The 12,504-nt window shown below is 59.6% G+C and overlaps 2 protein-coding genes across 6 annotated transcripts in view; both read left to right on the forward strand.

Annotated features, from left to right (window-relative positions):
• Window positions 1-12,504, forward strand: part of RELA (RELA proto-oncogene, NF-kB subunit) — a 59,687-nt gene that overhangs the window by 36,439 nt on the left and 10,744 nt on the right. The gene's annotated exons all lie outside the window — the stretch shown is intronic.
• On the forward strand, window positions 196-11,917 carry LOC104008777 (solute carrier family 22 member 6). 4 transcript variants are annotated; one of them, XM_087772991.1, is made up of 11 exons: window positions 196-323; window positions 2,809-3,228; window positions 3,317-3,420; window positions 3,858-4,012; window positions 4,745-4,913; window positions 5,036-5,159; window positions 6,487-6,596; window positions 8,258-8,472; window positions 9,411-9,519; window positions 10,225-10,428; window positions 11,675-11,917. In XM_087772991.1, the coding sequence occupies exons 2-11, from the start codon at window positions 2,851-2,853 to the stop codon at window positions 11,745-11,747; spliced, it is 1,641 nt and encodes a 546-aa protein (XP_087629117.1). In that variant the 5' UTR covers window positions 196-323; window positions 2,809-2,850; the 3' UTR covers window positions 11,748-11,917. The 4 variants fall into 4 exon arrangements, with proteins under 4 accessions (XP_087629117.1, XP_087629118.1, XP_087629120.1 ...); XM_087772992.1 differs by having other exon boundaries at window positions 222-323; window positions 2,832-3,228; XM_087772994.1 differs by lacking the exon at window positions 196-323 and adding an exon at window positions 1,398-1,549.

Consider the following 12,504-nt stretch of genomic DNA (forward strand, 5'->3'; position numbering starts at 1 on the left):
GTCGGGAGCTTCCTCGGCGAGGAAGAGGATGGAGAAGATGGGATGGTCCCAGGGAGCTGTCGGGCATCCCCGGTTGGGGAGCGGCGTGGTCAGCACCAACGTTTCCGCCCGATGATGGTCTCCACCGACCCATAGCGGGATCTGGTCCCACCAGAGTCAAACGTTAACTGGGTCCGGGGATGGCTTTAAATAGGACAGGGACGGGGACAGGGCTGTGGCCATGGGCAGCCGCGGGGCCAAGGGGTGGTAGGTGCCGGCAGACGGCTCCAGGAAGCGGGATTTGGTGCTGGGAGAGCTCGGGCGATAGCTGGGGCGACGGACAGGTGAGTGGATCAATAGAGAGATCAAGGTGTTGATCAGGAGAGAGAGAGGCCAATGGGCTGGTCAAGAGAGAGATTAAAGCTCGATAGATTGATCAACAGAGAGAAAGGCTGATCAATAGAAAGATTATAGGTCAAGAGATGGATCAATAGAGCGATTAAGATCGATACATTGATCAATAGAAAGATTATATGTCAATAGATTGAGATTAAAGGTCAATAGATTGAGATTAAAGATCGACCGATTAATCAATAGGGAGAAAGACTGATCAATGGAAAGATTATAGGGCAAGAGATTGATCAATAGTGAGATTTAAGATCAATAGATTGATCAATAGAGACCGATAGACCAGTCAGTAGATAGATTAAGATCACTACATTGATCAATAGATTATAGGTCAATAGGTTGATCAATCGAGAGAGACCAGCAGATCAATCGATAGAGAGATTCAAGGTCAATAAATCAATCAATAGAAAGATTAAGATTGATACATTGACGAATAGAAGGACTATAAATCAATCAATTGATCGATAGACCAGCAGATTGATCAATAGAGAGACGGACCGATCGGTGGGACACGGTCCAATAGATTCATCAGTAGAAAAATACAGACCAAGAGATTGATCAATGAATAGATCAGAGATCAATTTATCGGTAATAGAGATGCCCAGACCATCAGATGGATCGATAGAGGTGCTGTAGAACAAGAGACTGATCAATAGATTGATCAACAGAAACACAGAGATTGATCAATTAATAAATAAAGAGATTATGGACTAATTGATGATCAACACCTAGATAACAGGGATCTAAAGATCAATAATTTATCAACAGAGAAAGCTCGCTGGATTGATCGACAGGGAGACCAATAGATCAATCAATCGAGAGGGGGAGATCAATAGATTGATCACTAGGCCTGATTAGCAGACAAATCCATTGATTGACGGGGTGAGGAGCCAATAGGTGGGCAGAGGGACGGGGGGCAGATCCAGCAGCTGGATGATGGGTGGCATGGACAACAGAGAAATCCATCCATCGATCAATCGATCGATCGATCGACCGACCGACCGACCGAGGGGTGGAGGAGGGCTGGAGAAAGAGAGAGTGGGCGTGGCAGAGGGAGGGAGGGACGGCGGGACGGAAGGACGGACGGAGGGACAGCGGGTGGCCGGAGAGACCGAGCTGGAGATCGAGAGCCGCAGCGAGAGGGAGAGGAGCAAACCAGCAGGTAGGGATCGATTGATCGCAAGGGCTCATTGGAGGGGTGAACCTATTGAGAGCGGCAGGACAGGAGGGAGAGAGGGTCGATCGATCGATCGATCGATCGGCTGATCAACCAATAATGTGGGGGGAGGGAGGAGGGGGAGGGAGAGCAGCGAGGGGCAGAGCTGAGAGCAAGAAAGAAAGAATCAGCGACTGATAGGTCAATAGTGAGATTGATCGAATGATAGGGAGATTGATCAATTAGATCGATAGATCGATTGATAGATTTGAGAGACAGAGAGGCTGGCAGACTGGTAGAGAGACTGACAGATCAATAGATGCCCCGCTAGATCAATAGAGATCAATAGATTGGTAGTGACACTGATCGACTGATAGACTGGTAGGTAGATTGATCAATTAGATCGATAGATCGGTAGATCGATAGACAGAGAGGCGGGCAGATTGCTAGACTGATAGATCCATAGACACCCCAATAGATCAATAGAGACCGATAGATTGACAGTGACACCGATAGATTGATAGAGCGACTGGCAGATCGATAGACCGATCGATCGATCGATCGATCGACGGGTAGAGGCACTGAGAGATCAACAGAGCAACCAACAGAAAGACCGATCGATTGGTACGTTGATAGATCAACTGATAGACCTCCAGAGAGACTGATGGATCGATGGACGGATCGATCGATCGATAGATCAATAGACCTCTCGATAGGCCGATAGACTGATCGATAGATTGATAGGCCGATCAGCAGATGATCAATAGAGGGTCCTTGATTCCGCCCTCAGCTTCCTCGGTCCCCCCCGCTCCCTCGGTCCGTCCCTCTGTCCCTCCCTTGCTCCGTCCGTTGGTCCCTCCCTCCCTCCCCCTCAGCTCTTCCTCCACCTCCCCTCGGCTTGGCCCTGCCACGCCTTGGCCACGCCTTGGCCACGCCAGTCCCATCCTTCGGCCAATCCTGATCTCGTCCTGATCTTACCCGTCCTCCAAACCACCCCTTGGCTGCTCCTCATCCAACCCTTGGCCCATCCGTGGGTCCAGCCCTTCCTCCAATCCAACCCTTGGCCAACCCTTGGCCAACCCTTGGATCCAGCCCTTCCTCCAATCCACCCCTTGGCCAATCCTTGGCTCCAGCCCTTCCTCCAATCCACCCCTTGGCCAACCCTTGGATCTATATCTTCACTGACCACCCAAACCACCCCTTGGCCAATCCTAGCCCATCCCTTGGCCCATCCTTCAACCTTTTCTCCTCCTCCCACCCTCCAGCTGACCTGGGCCCCCCCCCCCAGCTCCATCCCTCGTCCCACCATGACCTTCGTGGAGCTTCTGGCCCGCCTGGGCGGGATGGGCCGCTTCCAGGTGACCTACGTGGCCGCCCTGGCCATTCCGCTGCTCATGCTGGCCAGCCACAACCTTCTGCAGAACTTCACCGCCGGCGTCCCCGAGCACCACTGCCGGCCTCAGCCCACGGCCAATGACAGCGCCGGGGATGTCCCACTCCTCGTCTCCATCCCCTCTGACGGCCACCACCGTCCCCAGCGCTGCCGCCGCTACGTGGAACCCCAGTGGCACCTCTTGGAGGTCAACGGCACGGTCAACGGCACGGCCAACGGGGCGGCCACCGAGCCTTGCCGTGATGGCTGGACCTACCACGACGGCGTCTTCGCTCACACCATCGTTACCGAGGTGAGGGGTGCCCTGCGGCCCCACCCCCGGGTGACGGGGGGACCGCGGCGGCCGGGTGGTGACCCCCCGTGTCCTCTCCCGCCGGCAGTGGGACCTGGTGTGCGAGTCCAAGAGGTTGAGGCAGGTGGCCCAATCCATCTACATGGCCGGGATCCTCCTGGGCTCCGGCCTCTTCGGGGTCCTCTCCGACAAGTGCGTAGCCACCCTGGAGCTGTACTGGGATGAACTGGGAGGAACTGGGAGAAGGGAGAGGGGAGGGGTACGCACAGGGATGTCCTCCCCTCCCTCTGGCTCCTGGTGTCCCAGTGTCCCCGGTGCCCCTGGGGTGGGTCTGTCCCACTACGGCTTGTCCCACTGTCCCCAAGTCACTCATCCCAGTATTCCCAGTGCCCACATTCCCCATCCCAGTGTTCCGAATGCCTTGTGCCCCCATCCCAGTCACCCCAGCACCCCACAACCCCCATCCCAGTGCCCCCAGCACCCCACGTCCCCTATCCCAGCACCTCCAGCACCCCATATCCCCCATCCCAGCACCCCCAGTACCTTGCGCCCTTGTCCCAGTGCCCCGTATCAGCATCCCAGTGCCCCCAGTCCCCCATCCCAGTGCCCCCAGCGCTGTGTCCCAGCAGGTACGGGCGCCGGGCGCTGCTGACCTGGTGCTACCTGCAGCTGGGGGCGACGGGGGCCGGCACCGCGGCCGCCCCCACCTTCGTCGTCTACTGCCTCTGCCGGTTCCTGACGGGCCTGGCCATGGCCGGGGTCTCCCTCAACTCCGCCTCCCTCTGTGAGCTGGGGACCCCGGGGTCTGGGATTGGTCCTGCCGCCCCTGTCCCATGGGAGGGAGCCGGGCTCCAACCCCACCGCCATTGGCCCTCGGGAGGGACCTGGGCTCCAACCCCACCGCCATTGGCCCTCGGGAGGGACCTGGGATCCAACCCCACCGCCATTGGCCCCCGGGAGGGACCTGGGATCCAACCCCACCGCCATTGGCCCTCGGGAGGGACCTGGGATCCAACCCCACCGCCATTGGCCCTCGGGAGGGACCCGGGATCCAACCCCACCGCCATTGGCCCCCGGGAGGGACCTGGGATCCAACCCCACCGCCATTGGCCCTCAGGAGGGACCTGGGATCCAACCCCACCGCCATTGGCCCTCGGGAGGGACCCGGGATCCAACCCCACCGCCATTGGCCCTCGGGAGGGACCTGGGATCCAACCCTACCGCCATTGGCCCCCGGGAGGGACCTGGGATCCAACCCCACCGCCATTGGCCCTTGGGAGGGAGCCGGGCTCCAACCCTACCGCCATTGGCCCTTGGGAGGGACCTGGGATCCAACCCTACCACCATTGGCCCTTGGGAGGGAGCCGGGCTCCAACCCTACCGCCATTGGCCCCCGGGAGGGACCTGGGCTCCGACCCCACCGCCATTGGCCCCCAGGAGGGACCCAGCTATCCCCGCTTTGTCCCTATCCCACGGGATGGACCCCACCATCCCGTGCGCCGCCGGTTGCCCGCAGGCATGGAGTGGATCCCGACGGAAGTGCGCGCCGTGGTGGGCACCGTCAACGGCTACTGCTACACCTTGGGGCAGTTCGTCCTGGCGGCCGTGGCCTTCGGCCTCCCTCACTGGCGCTGGCTCCAGCTCGTCGTCTCCCTCCCCTTCTTCCTCTTCTTCCTCTACTCCTGGTACGGGGCACCCCCACGGATTGGGGGGTGGTGGCGGGGAGCCCTTGGTCCTCCGTGGGCGGTGGGAGGTGCGGGGATCCCCCGGGAGGGCTGGATCCCCGCTGACCCCCCCCCCCCCGTAGGCTGTTCGTCGAGTCGGCCCGCTGGCAAGTGATTTCGGGGCGACCGGACCTGGCCCTCAAGGGGCTCCGCAAGGTCGCCCGCGTCAACGGGAGGAAGGAGGAGGGGGACAAACTCAGCGAGGAGGTGACGGGGAGCTGCCCCGATCCCCCCCCCGGTTCCCTTCTACCCTCCCCTCCATCCCCGCACCCCCCCAGATCCCACTGGATCCCCCCGACCCTTCCAGACCCCCCTCATTCTCCCGTAGATCCCCCCCTTTCCCCTCCATAGCCAAGTTCCCCCCAGCCCCCCTCGATCCCTCCCAGATACTGCTGACATCCCCCCCCCCCCCTCGATCCCTCCTCATCCCCTGGATCCCCCCCCATTCCCTGCGTCCGTCCGACATCTCTCCAACACCCCCCCCTCCCGCCAGATCACCCGGATCCCTCCCGAGACCTCTAGTATCCCTCCTAGATCCCTCTGATCCCACCTAGATCCCCCCAGATCCCTCCAGATCACCTAGATCCCCTCCTGAGACCCCTACTGTCCCTCCTAGATCCCTCTGATCCCACCTAGATCCCCCAATCCCCTCCTAGATCCCTTCCTGAGACCCCTACTATCCCTCCTAGATCCCTCCAATCCCACCTAGATCCCCTCGATCCCTCCAAGCCCCCCCCCCAAACACCTAGATCCCCTCCCGAGACCCCTACTATCCTTCCTACATCCCTCTGATCCCACTTAGATCCCCCCAATCCCCTCCAGATCACCTGGACCCCCTCCCGAGACCCCTAATATCCTTCTTAGATCCCTCTAATCCCAGCTAGATCCCCCCAGATCCCTCCAGATCACCCGGACCCCCTCCTGAGATCCCTATTATCCCTCCTAGATCCCTCCGATCCCCCCCGATCCCTCCCATCCCCTCCCGATCACCTGGATTCCCTCCCAAAACTACTATCCCTCCTAGATCCCTCCAATCCCACCTAGATCCCCCCCGATCCCTCCAATCCCCTCCCGATCACCTGGACCCCCTCCTGAGATCCCTATTATCCCTCCTAGATCCCTCCAATCCCCTCCCGATCACCTGGATCCCCTCCCGAGACCCCTAATATCCTTCTTAGATCCCTCCAATCCCACCTAGATCCCCCCGATCCCTCCAATCCCCCCAGATCACCTGGACCCCCTCCCGAGACCCCTAATATCCCACCTAGATCCCTCCGATCCCACCTAGATCCCTCCAATCCCCTCCAGATCACCTGGATCCCCTCCCAAAACTACTATCCCTCCTAGATCCCTCCAATCCCACCTAGATCCCCCCGATCCCCTCCAGATCCCCCGGATCCCCTCCTGCGCCCCCTGCTATCCCTCCTAGATCCCCCCGACCCCGCTAGCTCCACCCAGGTCCCCATTATCCCTCCCAGATCCCTCCCAGATCCCTGGATCCCCCCCGGATCCCCCCCGATCCCCCTTCCCGCAGGCGCTGCGGGCGCTGGTGCAGCGGGAGCCGCCGCTGCCCGGGGGGGCCCTGGCCACCCTGGTCCGCACCCCCGGCATGAGGACGGTCTCCTGCGGCGTCTCCTTCGTCTGGCAAGTTTTGGGGGCCAAATCCACCTTTTGGGGGCCCAGATCCCACCTTTGGGGGCCAGATCCCACCTTTTGGGGGCCAGATCCCACCATTTAGGGGCCAAATCCCACCTTTGGGGGGGCCAGATCCACCTTTGGGGGGCCAAATCCCACCTTTTGGGGGCCCAAATCCCACCTTTGGGGGTCAGATCCCACCTTTGGGGGGCCAGATCCCACCATTTAGGGGACAGATCCACCTTTGGGGGCCAGATCCCACCTTTGGGGGGTCAGATCCCACCTTTGGGGGGCCAGATCCCACCATTTAGGGGACAGATCCACCTTTGGGGGCCAGATCCCACCTTTGGGGGGGCCAGATCCCACCTTTTGGAGGCCCAGATCCCACCTTTGGGGGCCCAGATCCCCCTTTTGGGGGCCAAATCCACCTTTGGGGGGCCCAGATCCCACCTTTTGGGGGCCCAGATCCCACCTTTGGGGGGGGCAGATCCACCTTTGGGGGGCCAAATCCACCTTTTGGGGGCCCAGATCCCACCTTTGGGGGGGCCAGATCCCACCTTTGGGGGGCCAGATCCACCTTTTGGGGGCCCAGATCCACCTTTGGGGGCCAGATCCCACCTTTGGGGGCCAGATCCCACCATTTAGGGGCCAGATCCCACCTTTTGGGGGCCCAGATCCCCCTTTTGGGGGCCAAATCCACCTTTGGGGGGCCCGGATCCACCTTTGGGGGGCCCAGATCCCACCTTTGGGGGCCCAGATCCCCCTTTTGGGGGCCAAATCCACCTTTGGGGGGTCAAAACCTACATTTTTGGGGCTAACCCCCACCTTTTGGAGGCCAAGCCCCACCTATTTGGGGCAAAAACCTATTTTGGGGGCCAAACCCCACCTTTTAGAGGCCAAACCCCACCTTTTTGGGGCCAAACCCCACCTTTTGGCCATCAAAAACCACATTTGGGGGTTCAAAACCCACCTTTTGGAGGCCAAAACCCACCTTTTGGGGGCCAAGAACTACCTTTTGGGGGTCAAACCCCAGCTTTTTGGGGTCAAAAACAATTTTGGAGGGGCCAAACCCCACCTTTTTGGGGTCAAAACCCACCTCTTGGGGATTAAAAAACATTTTTGGGGTCAAAAACTACCTTTTTGGGGCCAAACCCCACCTTTTGGGGGGTCAAAAAAATACCTTTTGGAGGCCAACCCCCATCTTTTGGGGGTCAAACCCCACCTTTGGGGTCAAAAACACCTTTGGGGGCCAAAACCTCACCTTTTTAGGGGTCAAACCCCACCCTTTGGAGGCCAAAACCCATCATTTGGAGGCCAAAACCCATCTTTTGAGGGCCAAAACCCACCTTTTGGAGGCCAAAACCCATCTTTTGAGGGCCAAAAAACACCTTTTGGGGGCCAAAAAACACCTTTAGAGGGGTCAAATTCTACCTTTTGGGGGCCAAAACCCACCATTAGGAGGCCAAACCCCATCTTTTGAGGGTCAAAACCCACCTTTTTGGGGTCAACCCCCCCCTTTTAGGGGCCAAACCCACCTTTAGGAGGCCAAATCCCCCTTTTGGGGGACAAACCCCATCTTTTAGGGGCCAAACCCCACCTTTTAGGGGCCAAACCCCACTTTTTTGGTGCCCACTTGGGTTTTGCGTTGAACTCCTGGGTTTTGGGGCCAGGTTCTCCACCAGCTTCGCCTACTACGGGCTGGCCATGGATCTGCAGGGCTTCGGGGTGGACATCTACCTGAGCCAGCTGGTCTTCGGGGCTGTGGACATCCCAGCCAAGCTGGCCTCGGTGCTGGCCATCAGCTGCGTGGGCCGGAGGGTGGCCCAGGGCGGCTCCTTGGCGCTCGCCGGCATCTGCATCCTCGCCAACATCGTTGTGCCGATGGGTGGGCGCCGGGATGGGGGCGGGGGAGGGATGGAGGACAGCGGGATGGAGGATGGATGGATGGATGGACGGACGGAGGACAATGGGGTGGAGAGATGGAGGACAAGGGGATGGAGGACGGATGGATGGGGGACAATGGGATGGAGGACAATGGGATGGAGAATAGAGGACAATGGGATGGAGGATGGAGGACGGATGGATGGAGGACAATGGGATGGAGGATGGAGGACAATGGGATGGAGGATGGAGAGGTGGAGGACAAGGGGATGGAGAGGTGGAGGACAAGGGGATGGAGGACAATGGGATGGAGGACAATGGGATGGAGGATGGAGGACAATGGGATAGAGGGGATGGAGGACGGATGGATGGATGGAGGATGGATGGATGGGGGACAATGGGTTGGAGAGATGGAGGACGGAGAGATGGATGTAGGACAATGGGATGGAGGATGGAGGACAATGGGATGGAGAGATGGAGGACGGACGGATGGAGAATGGATGGATGGAGGACAAGGGGATGGAGAGATGGAGGACAAGGGGATGGAGAGATGGAGGACGGACGGATGGAGAATGGATGGATGGAGGACAAGGGGATGGAGAGATGGAGGACAAGGGGATGGAGAGATGGAGGACGGACGGATGGAGAATGGATGGATGGAGGACAAGGGGATGGAGAGATGGAGGACAAGGGGATGGAGAGATGGAGGACGGACGGATGGAGAATGGATGGATGGAGGACAAGGGGATGGAGGAAGAAGAGGCAGAAGGGTAGAGGGCGAAGCTGGAGGGACAGAGGCTGGGAAGCCGGAGGATGACGGGAGGGAGGGAGGGAGGGAGGGCGGGAGGGCGGGTGCAGGTCGGAGGGAAGGAGGACCTTTGGTGGGTCGCTGAGGAGCCCCTGGGGGGTTGGAGGTGCGAGACCTCCCGCCCCCGCCCCCAGAGCTGCAGCCGCTGCGCATGGCCTTCGCGGTGATCGGGAAGGGCTCCTTGGCCGCCTCCTTCAACTGTGCCTACATCTTCTCCGGAGAGCTCTTCCCCACCGTCATCAGGTGGGTGGTTGTCACCCGCGGGGGCTGCTGGCACCACAGCCTGCCCTCCGTCTGTCCGTCCATCCACTCGTCCATCTGCCAACCCACCTACCGAGTCATCCTCCACCCATCAACCCACCCATTGGCCAGCCCATCTGCCCACCCAACCGCTCATCCGTCCACGCAAACACCATTCCATGCACCAACCAACCAACCGTCACCCCCTCCAGGCACCCAACCACCTCTCCAGCCATCCGTCAACCCCTCCATCCACCCACCCACCTCTCCATCCACCCATCCACTTCTCCAGCCATCCACCCACCTCTCCATCCGTCCATCATCAACCCCTCCAGGCACCCAACCACCTCTCCAGCCATCCAACCACCTCTCCACCCATCCATCAACCCCTCCAGCCATCCATGCACCTCTCTGTCCACCCAACCACCTCTCCGTCCACCCAACCACCTCTCCGTCCATCCCTCAATGCCTCCATCCATCCAGCTACCATCAACCTCTCCATCCTTCAACCCCTCCAGCCATCCAACCACCTTTCCGTCCACCCATCCATCCATCAACCCCTCCATCTCTCAAGCCCTCCATCCATCAACCCCTCCATCCATCCATCCACCTCTCCATCCACCCAACCACCTCTTCGTCCATCCATCTGTCCATCCATCCATCCATCCGTCCGTCTGTCCACCCACCCACTCGCTCTCCCCGGCACAGGCAGACGGGGATGGGCCTGGGGGGCACCATGGCCCGCGTGGGGGGCATGGTAGCCCCGCTGGTGCGCATGGCAGCTGACGTCACCCCAGTGCTGCCCCTCGTCATCTACGGGGCCGCCCCCATCATCTCGGCCATCGCCACCTGCTTCCTGCCCGAGACCCGCAACGCGCCCCTGCCCGAGACCGTCAGGGACGTCGAGAGACGGTGAGGGGCCACCCCGGAGGTGGCCTTGGCCACCCCGAGGGACCTCGGCCCCACCAGATCCCCTTTTCCTCCCCGATCCTTTCGTGGGGGGGACGGGCGGGGGGAATCCCCGTATCAGGGCGCGATTCCTTTCTGGGAGGAACCCCGAAGGTGTTGGGGTGGGGGGGACCAAGGGGCTTGGGGAGGGAAGGGTGACGGGTTTGGGGCGAGAAGGGACAAAGGGTTTGGGGTGAGAAGGGACGAAGGTTTTGGGGTGAGGACAAAGCTTTTGGGGCAAGAAGAGCCAAAGGTCTTGGGGTGAGAAGGGACAAAGGTTTTGGGGTGACAAGAGCCAAAGACTTTGGGGTGAGAAGAGCCAAACGTTTTGGAGAGAGAAGAGACGGAGGTTTTGGGGTGAGAACCAAAGGTTTTGGGGTGAGAAGGGCTGAAGGTTTTGGTGTGTGAAGGGACAAAGCTTTTGGGGCGAGGACAAAGCTTTTGGGGCAAGAAGAGCCAAAGGTCTTGGGGTGAGAAGGGACGAAGGTTTTGGGGTGAGGACAAAGGTTTTGGGTTTCAGAAGGGCTGAAGGGTTTGGGGTGACGAGAGCCAAAGACTTTGGGGTGAGAAGAGCCAAAGATTTTGGGGTGAAAACCAAAGGTTTTGGGGTGTGAAGGGACAAAGCTTTTGGGGTGAGAAGGGTTGAAGGTTTTGGGCTGAGAACAAGAAGTTTTGGGGGGTGAAGGGATGAAGGTTTTGGGGTGAGGACGAAGGCTTTGGGGGGAGAAGGACGAAGGCTTTGGAGGGAGAAGGGATGAAGGTTTTGGGGTAAGAACTAAAAGTTTTGGGGTGAGAAGAACAAAGGTTTTGGGGTGGGAAGAACCAAAGATCTTGGGGGGAGAAGAGTCGAAGGTTTTGGGGTGAAAACCAAAGGTTTTGGGGTGTGAAGGGACAAAGCTTTTGGGGTGAGAAGGGTTGAAGGTTTTGGGCTGAGAACAAGAAGTTTTGGGGTGTGAAAGGATGAAGGTTTTGGGGTGAGAAGGACGAAGGCTTTGGGGGGAGAAGGGATGAAGGTTTTGGGGGGAGAAGGACGAAGGCTTTGGGGGGAGAAGGACGAAGGCTTTGGGGGGAGAAGCGTTGTAGCTCTTGGGGGGAGGGCGGCTGAAGGTTTTGGGGCGAGAGAGGAAGGTTTTGGGGTGGGAAGGGATGAAGGTTTGGGGGGAGAAAGGTTGAAGGTTTCGGGGTTTCCCTCCCCGCGGCGCGGCCACAGAGCGGGTCACCTCGAGGAGGAGGAGGAGGTCACCGTCCCCCTGAGCACCACCAAGACCAAGGACGGCGTCTGAGGGGGAGGGGACGGGCATCGGGGACACCCGGGTCCCGCTGGGCCCGTGGGGACGGGGGACAGGACCCCCGCGAGGGGCACACGTCCCCCCCACCCCCCACGGCCGATACCCCCCCCCCCCCTCCCCCCAACCCGGATTATTTATTTAATCCCAATAAAACCTTATCGCAACGTCGGTGTTCCGATATCAACCGCTGCCCTCCCGGGGGTCCCCGCAACCCCCCAGGGAACCCCGGCGTTCGGGGACCCCCACCCTGACCCCCCCCAAAGGCCGCTAACGAGGATTCATTTCCCCGATATTTTACCCGGACGCCTGGATCCTGGCTCTCGAGCTCCGGCCTTTGCCCCAATTCGGGTGATTTAGCTGCAAAATAAATCCGCAAAGGGATTAATTCTGAGGGCAAGCCGGGGCCCGCGGGTGGCAAAAGCCCCTAACGGGGCAGATTTCACCCCAAAAACCAGGGCGGCACAACCCCAGTATCAGCCCTCCGAGAAGCCACATCCCAGCACCGAAATGGCCGGTTTTCACCCCAAAAAACAGGGCGGCACAACCCCAGTATCAACCCTCCGAGAAGCCACATCCCAGCACCGAAATTGCTGGTTTTCACCCCAAAAAACAGGGCGGCACAACCCCAGTATCAACCCTCCGAGAAGCCACATCCCAGCACCGAAATGGCCGGTTTTCACCCCAACCCCCCCCCGCCCCGTGCCCCCAAACCCCCCATTTTCGCCCCAAAACGCCCTCACTCCCACACCGC

The sequence above is a fragment of the Nipponia nippon genome, unplaced genomic scaffold, assembly GCF_047370975.1.
Source record: "Nipponia nippon isolate SJK-2023a ecotype South Korea unplaced genomic scaffold, ASM4737097v1 scaffold_38, whole genome shotgun sequence".
NCBI classification, from domain to species: domain Eukaryota; kingdom Metazoa; phylum Chordata; class Aves; order Pelecaniformes; family Threskiornithidae; genus Nipponia; species Nipponia nippon.

What these genes read in the sequence shown, in the direction of transcription:
- LOC104008777 (XM_087772991.1), top strand. Translation starts at nt 2,851, where the DNA reads ATGACCTTCGTGGAGCTTCTGGCCCGCCTGGGCGGGATGGGCCGCTTC. An exon ending in GGGACAAACTCAGCGAGGAG is followed by an intron (nt 5,160 to 6,486) that starts GTGACGGGGAGC and finishes CCCTTCCCGCAG; the next exon opens with GCGCTGCGGGCGCTGGTGCA. An exon ending in GTCAGGGACGTCGAGAGACG is followed by an intron (nt 10,429 to 11,674) that starts GTGAGGGGCCAC and finishes GCGCGGCCACAG; the next exon opens with AGCGGGTCACCTCGAGGAGG.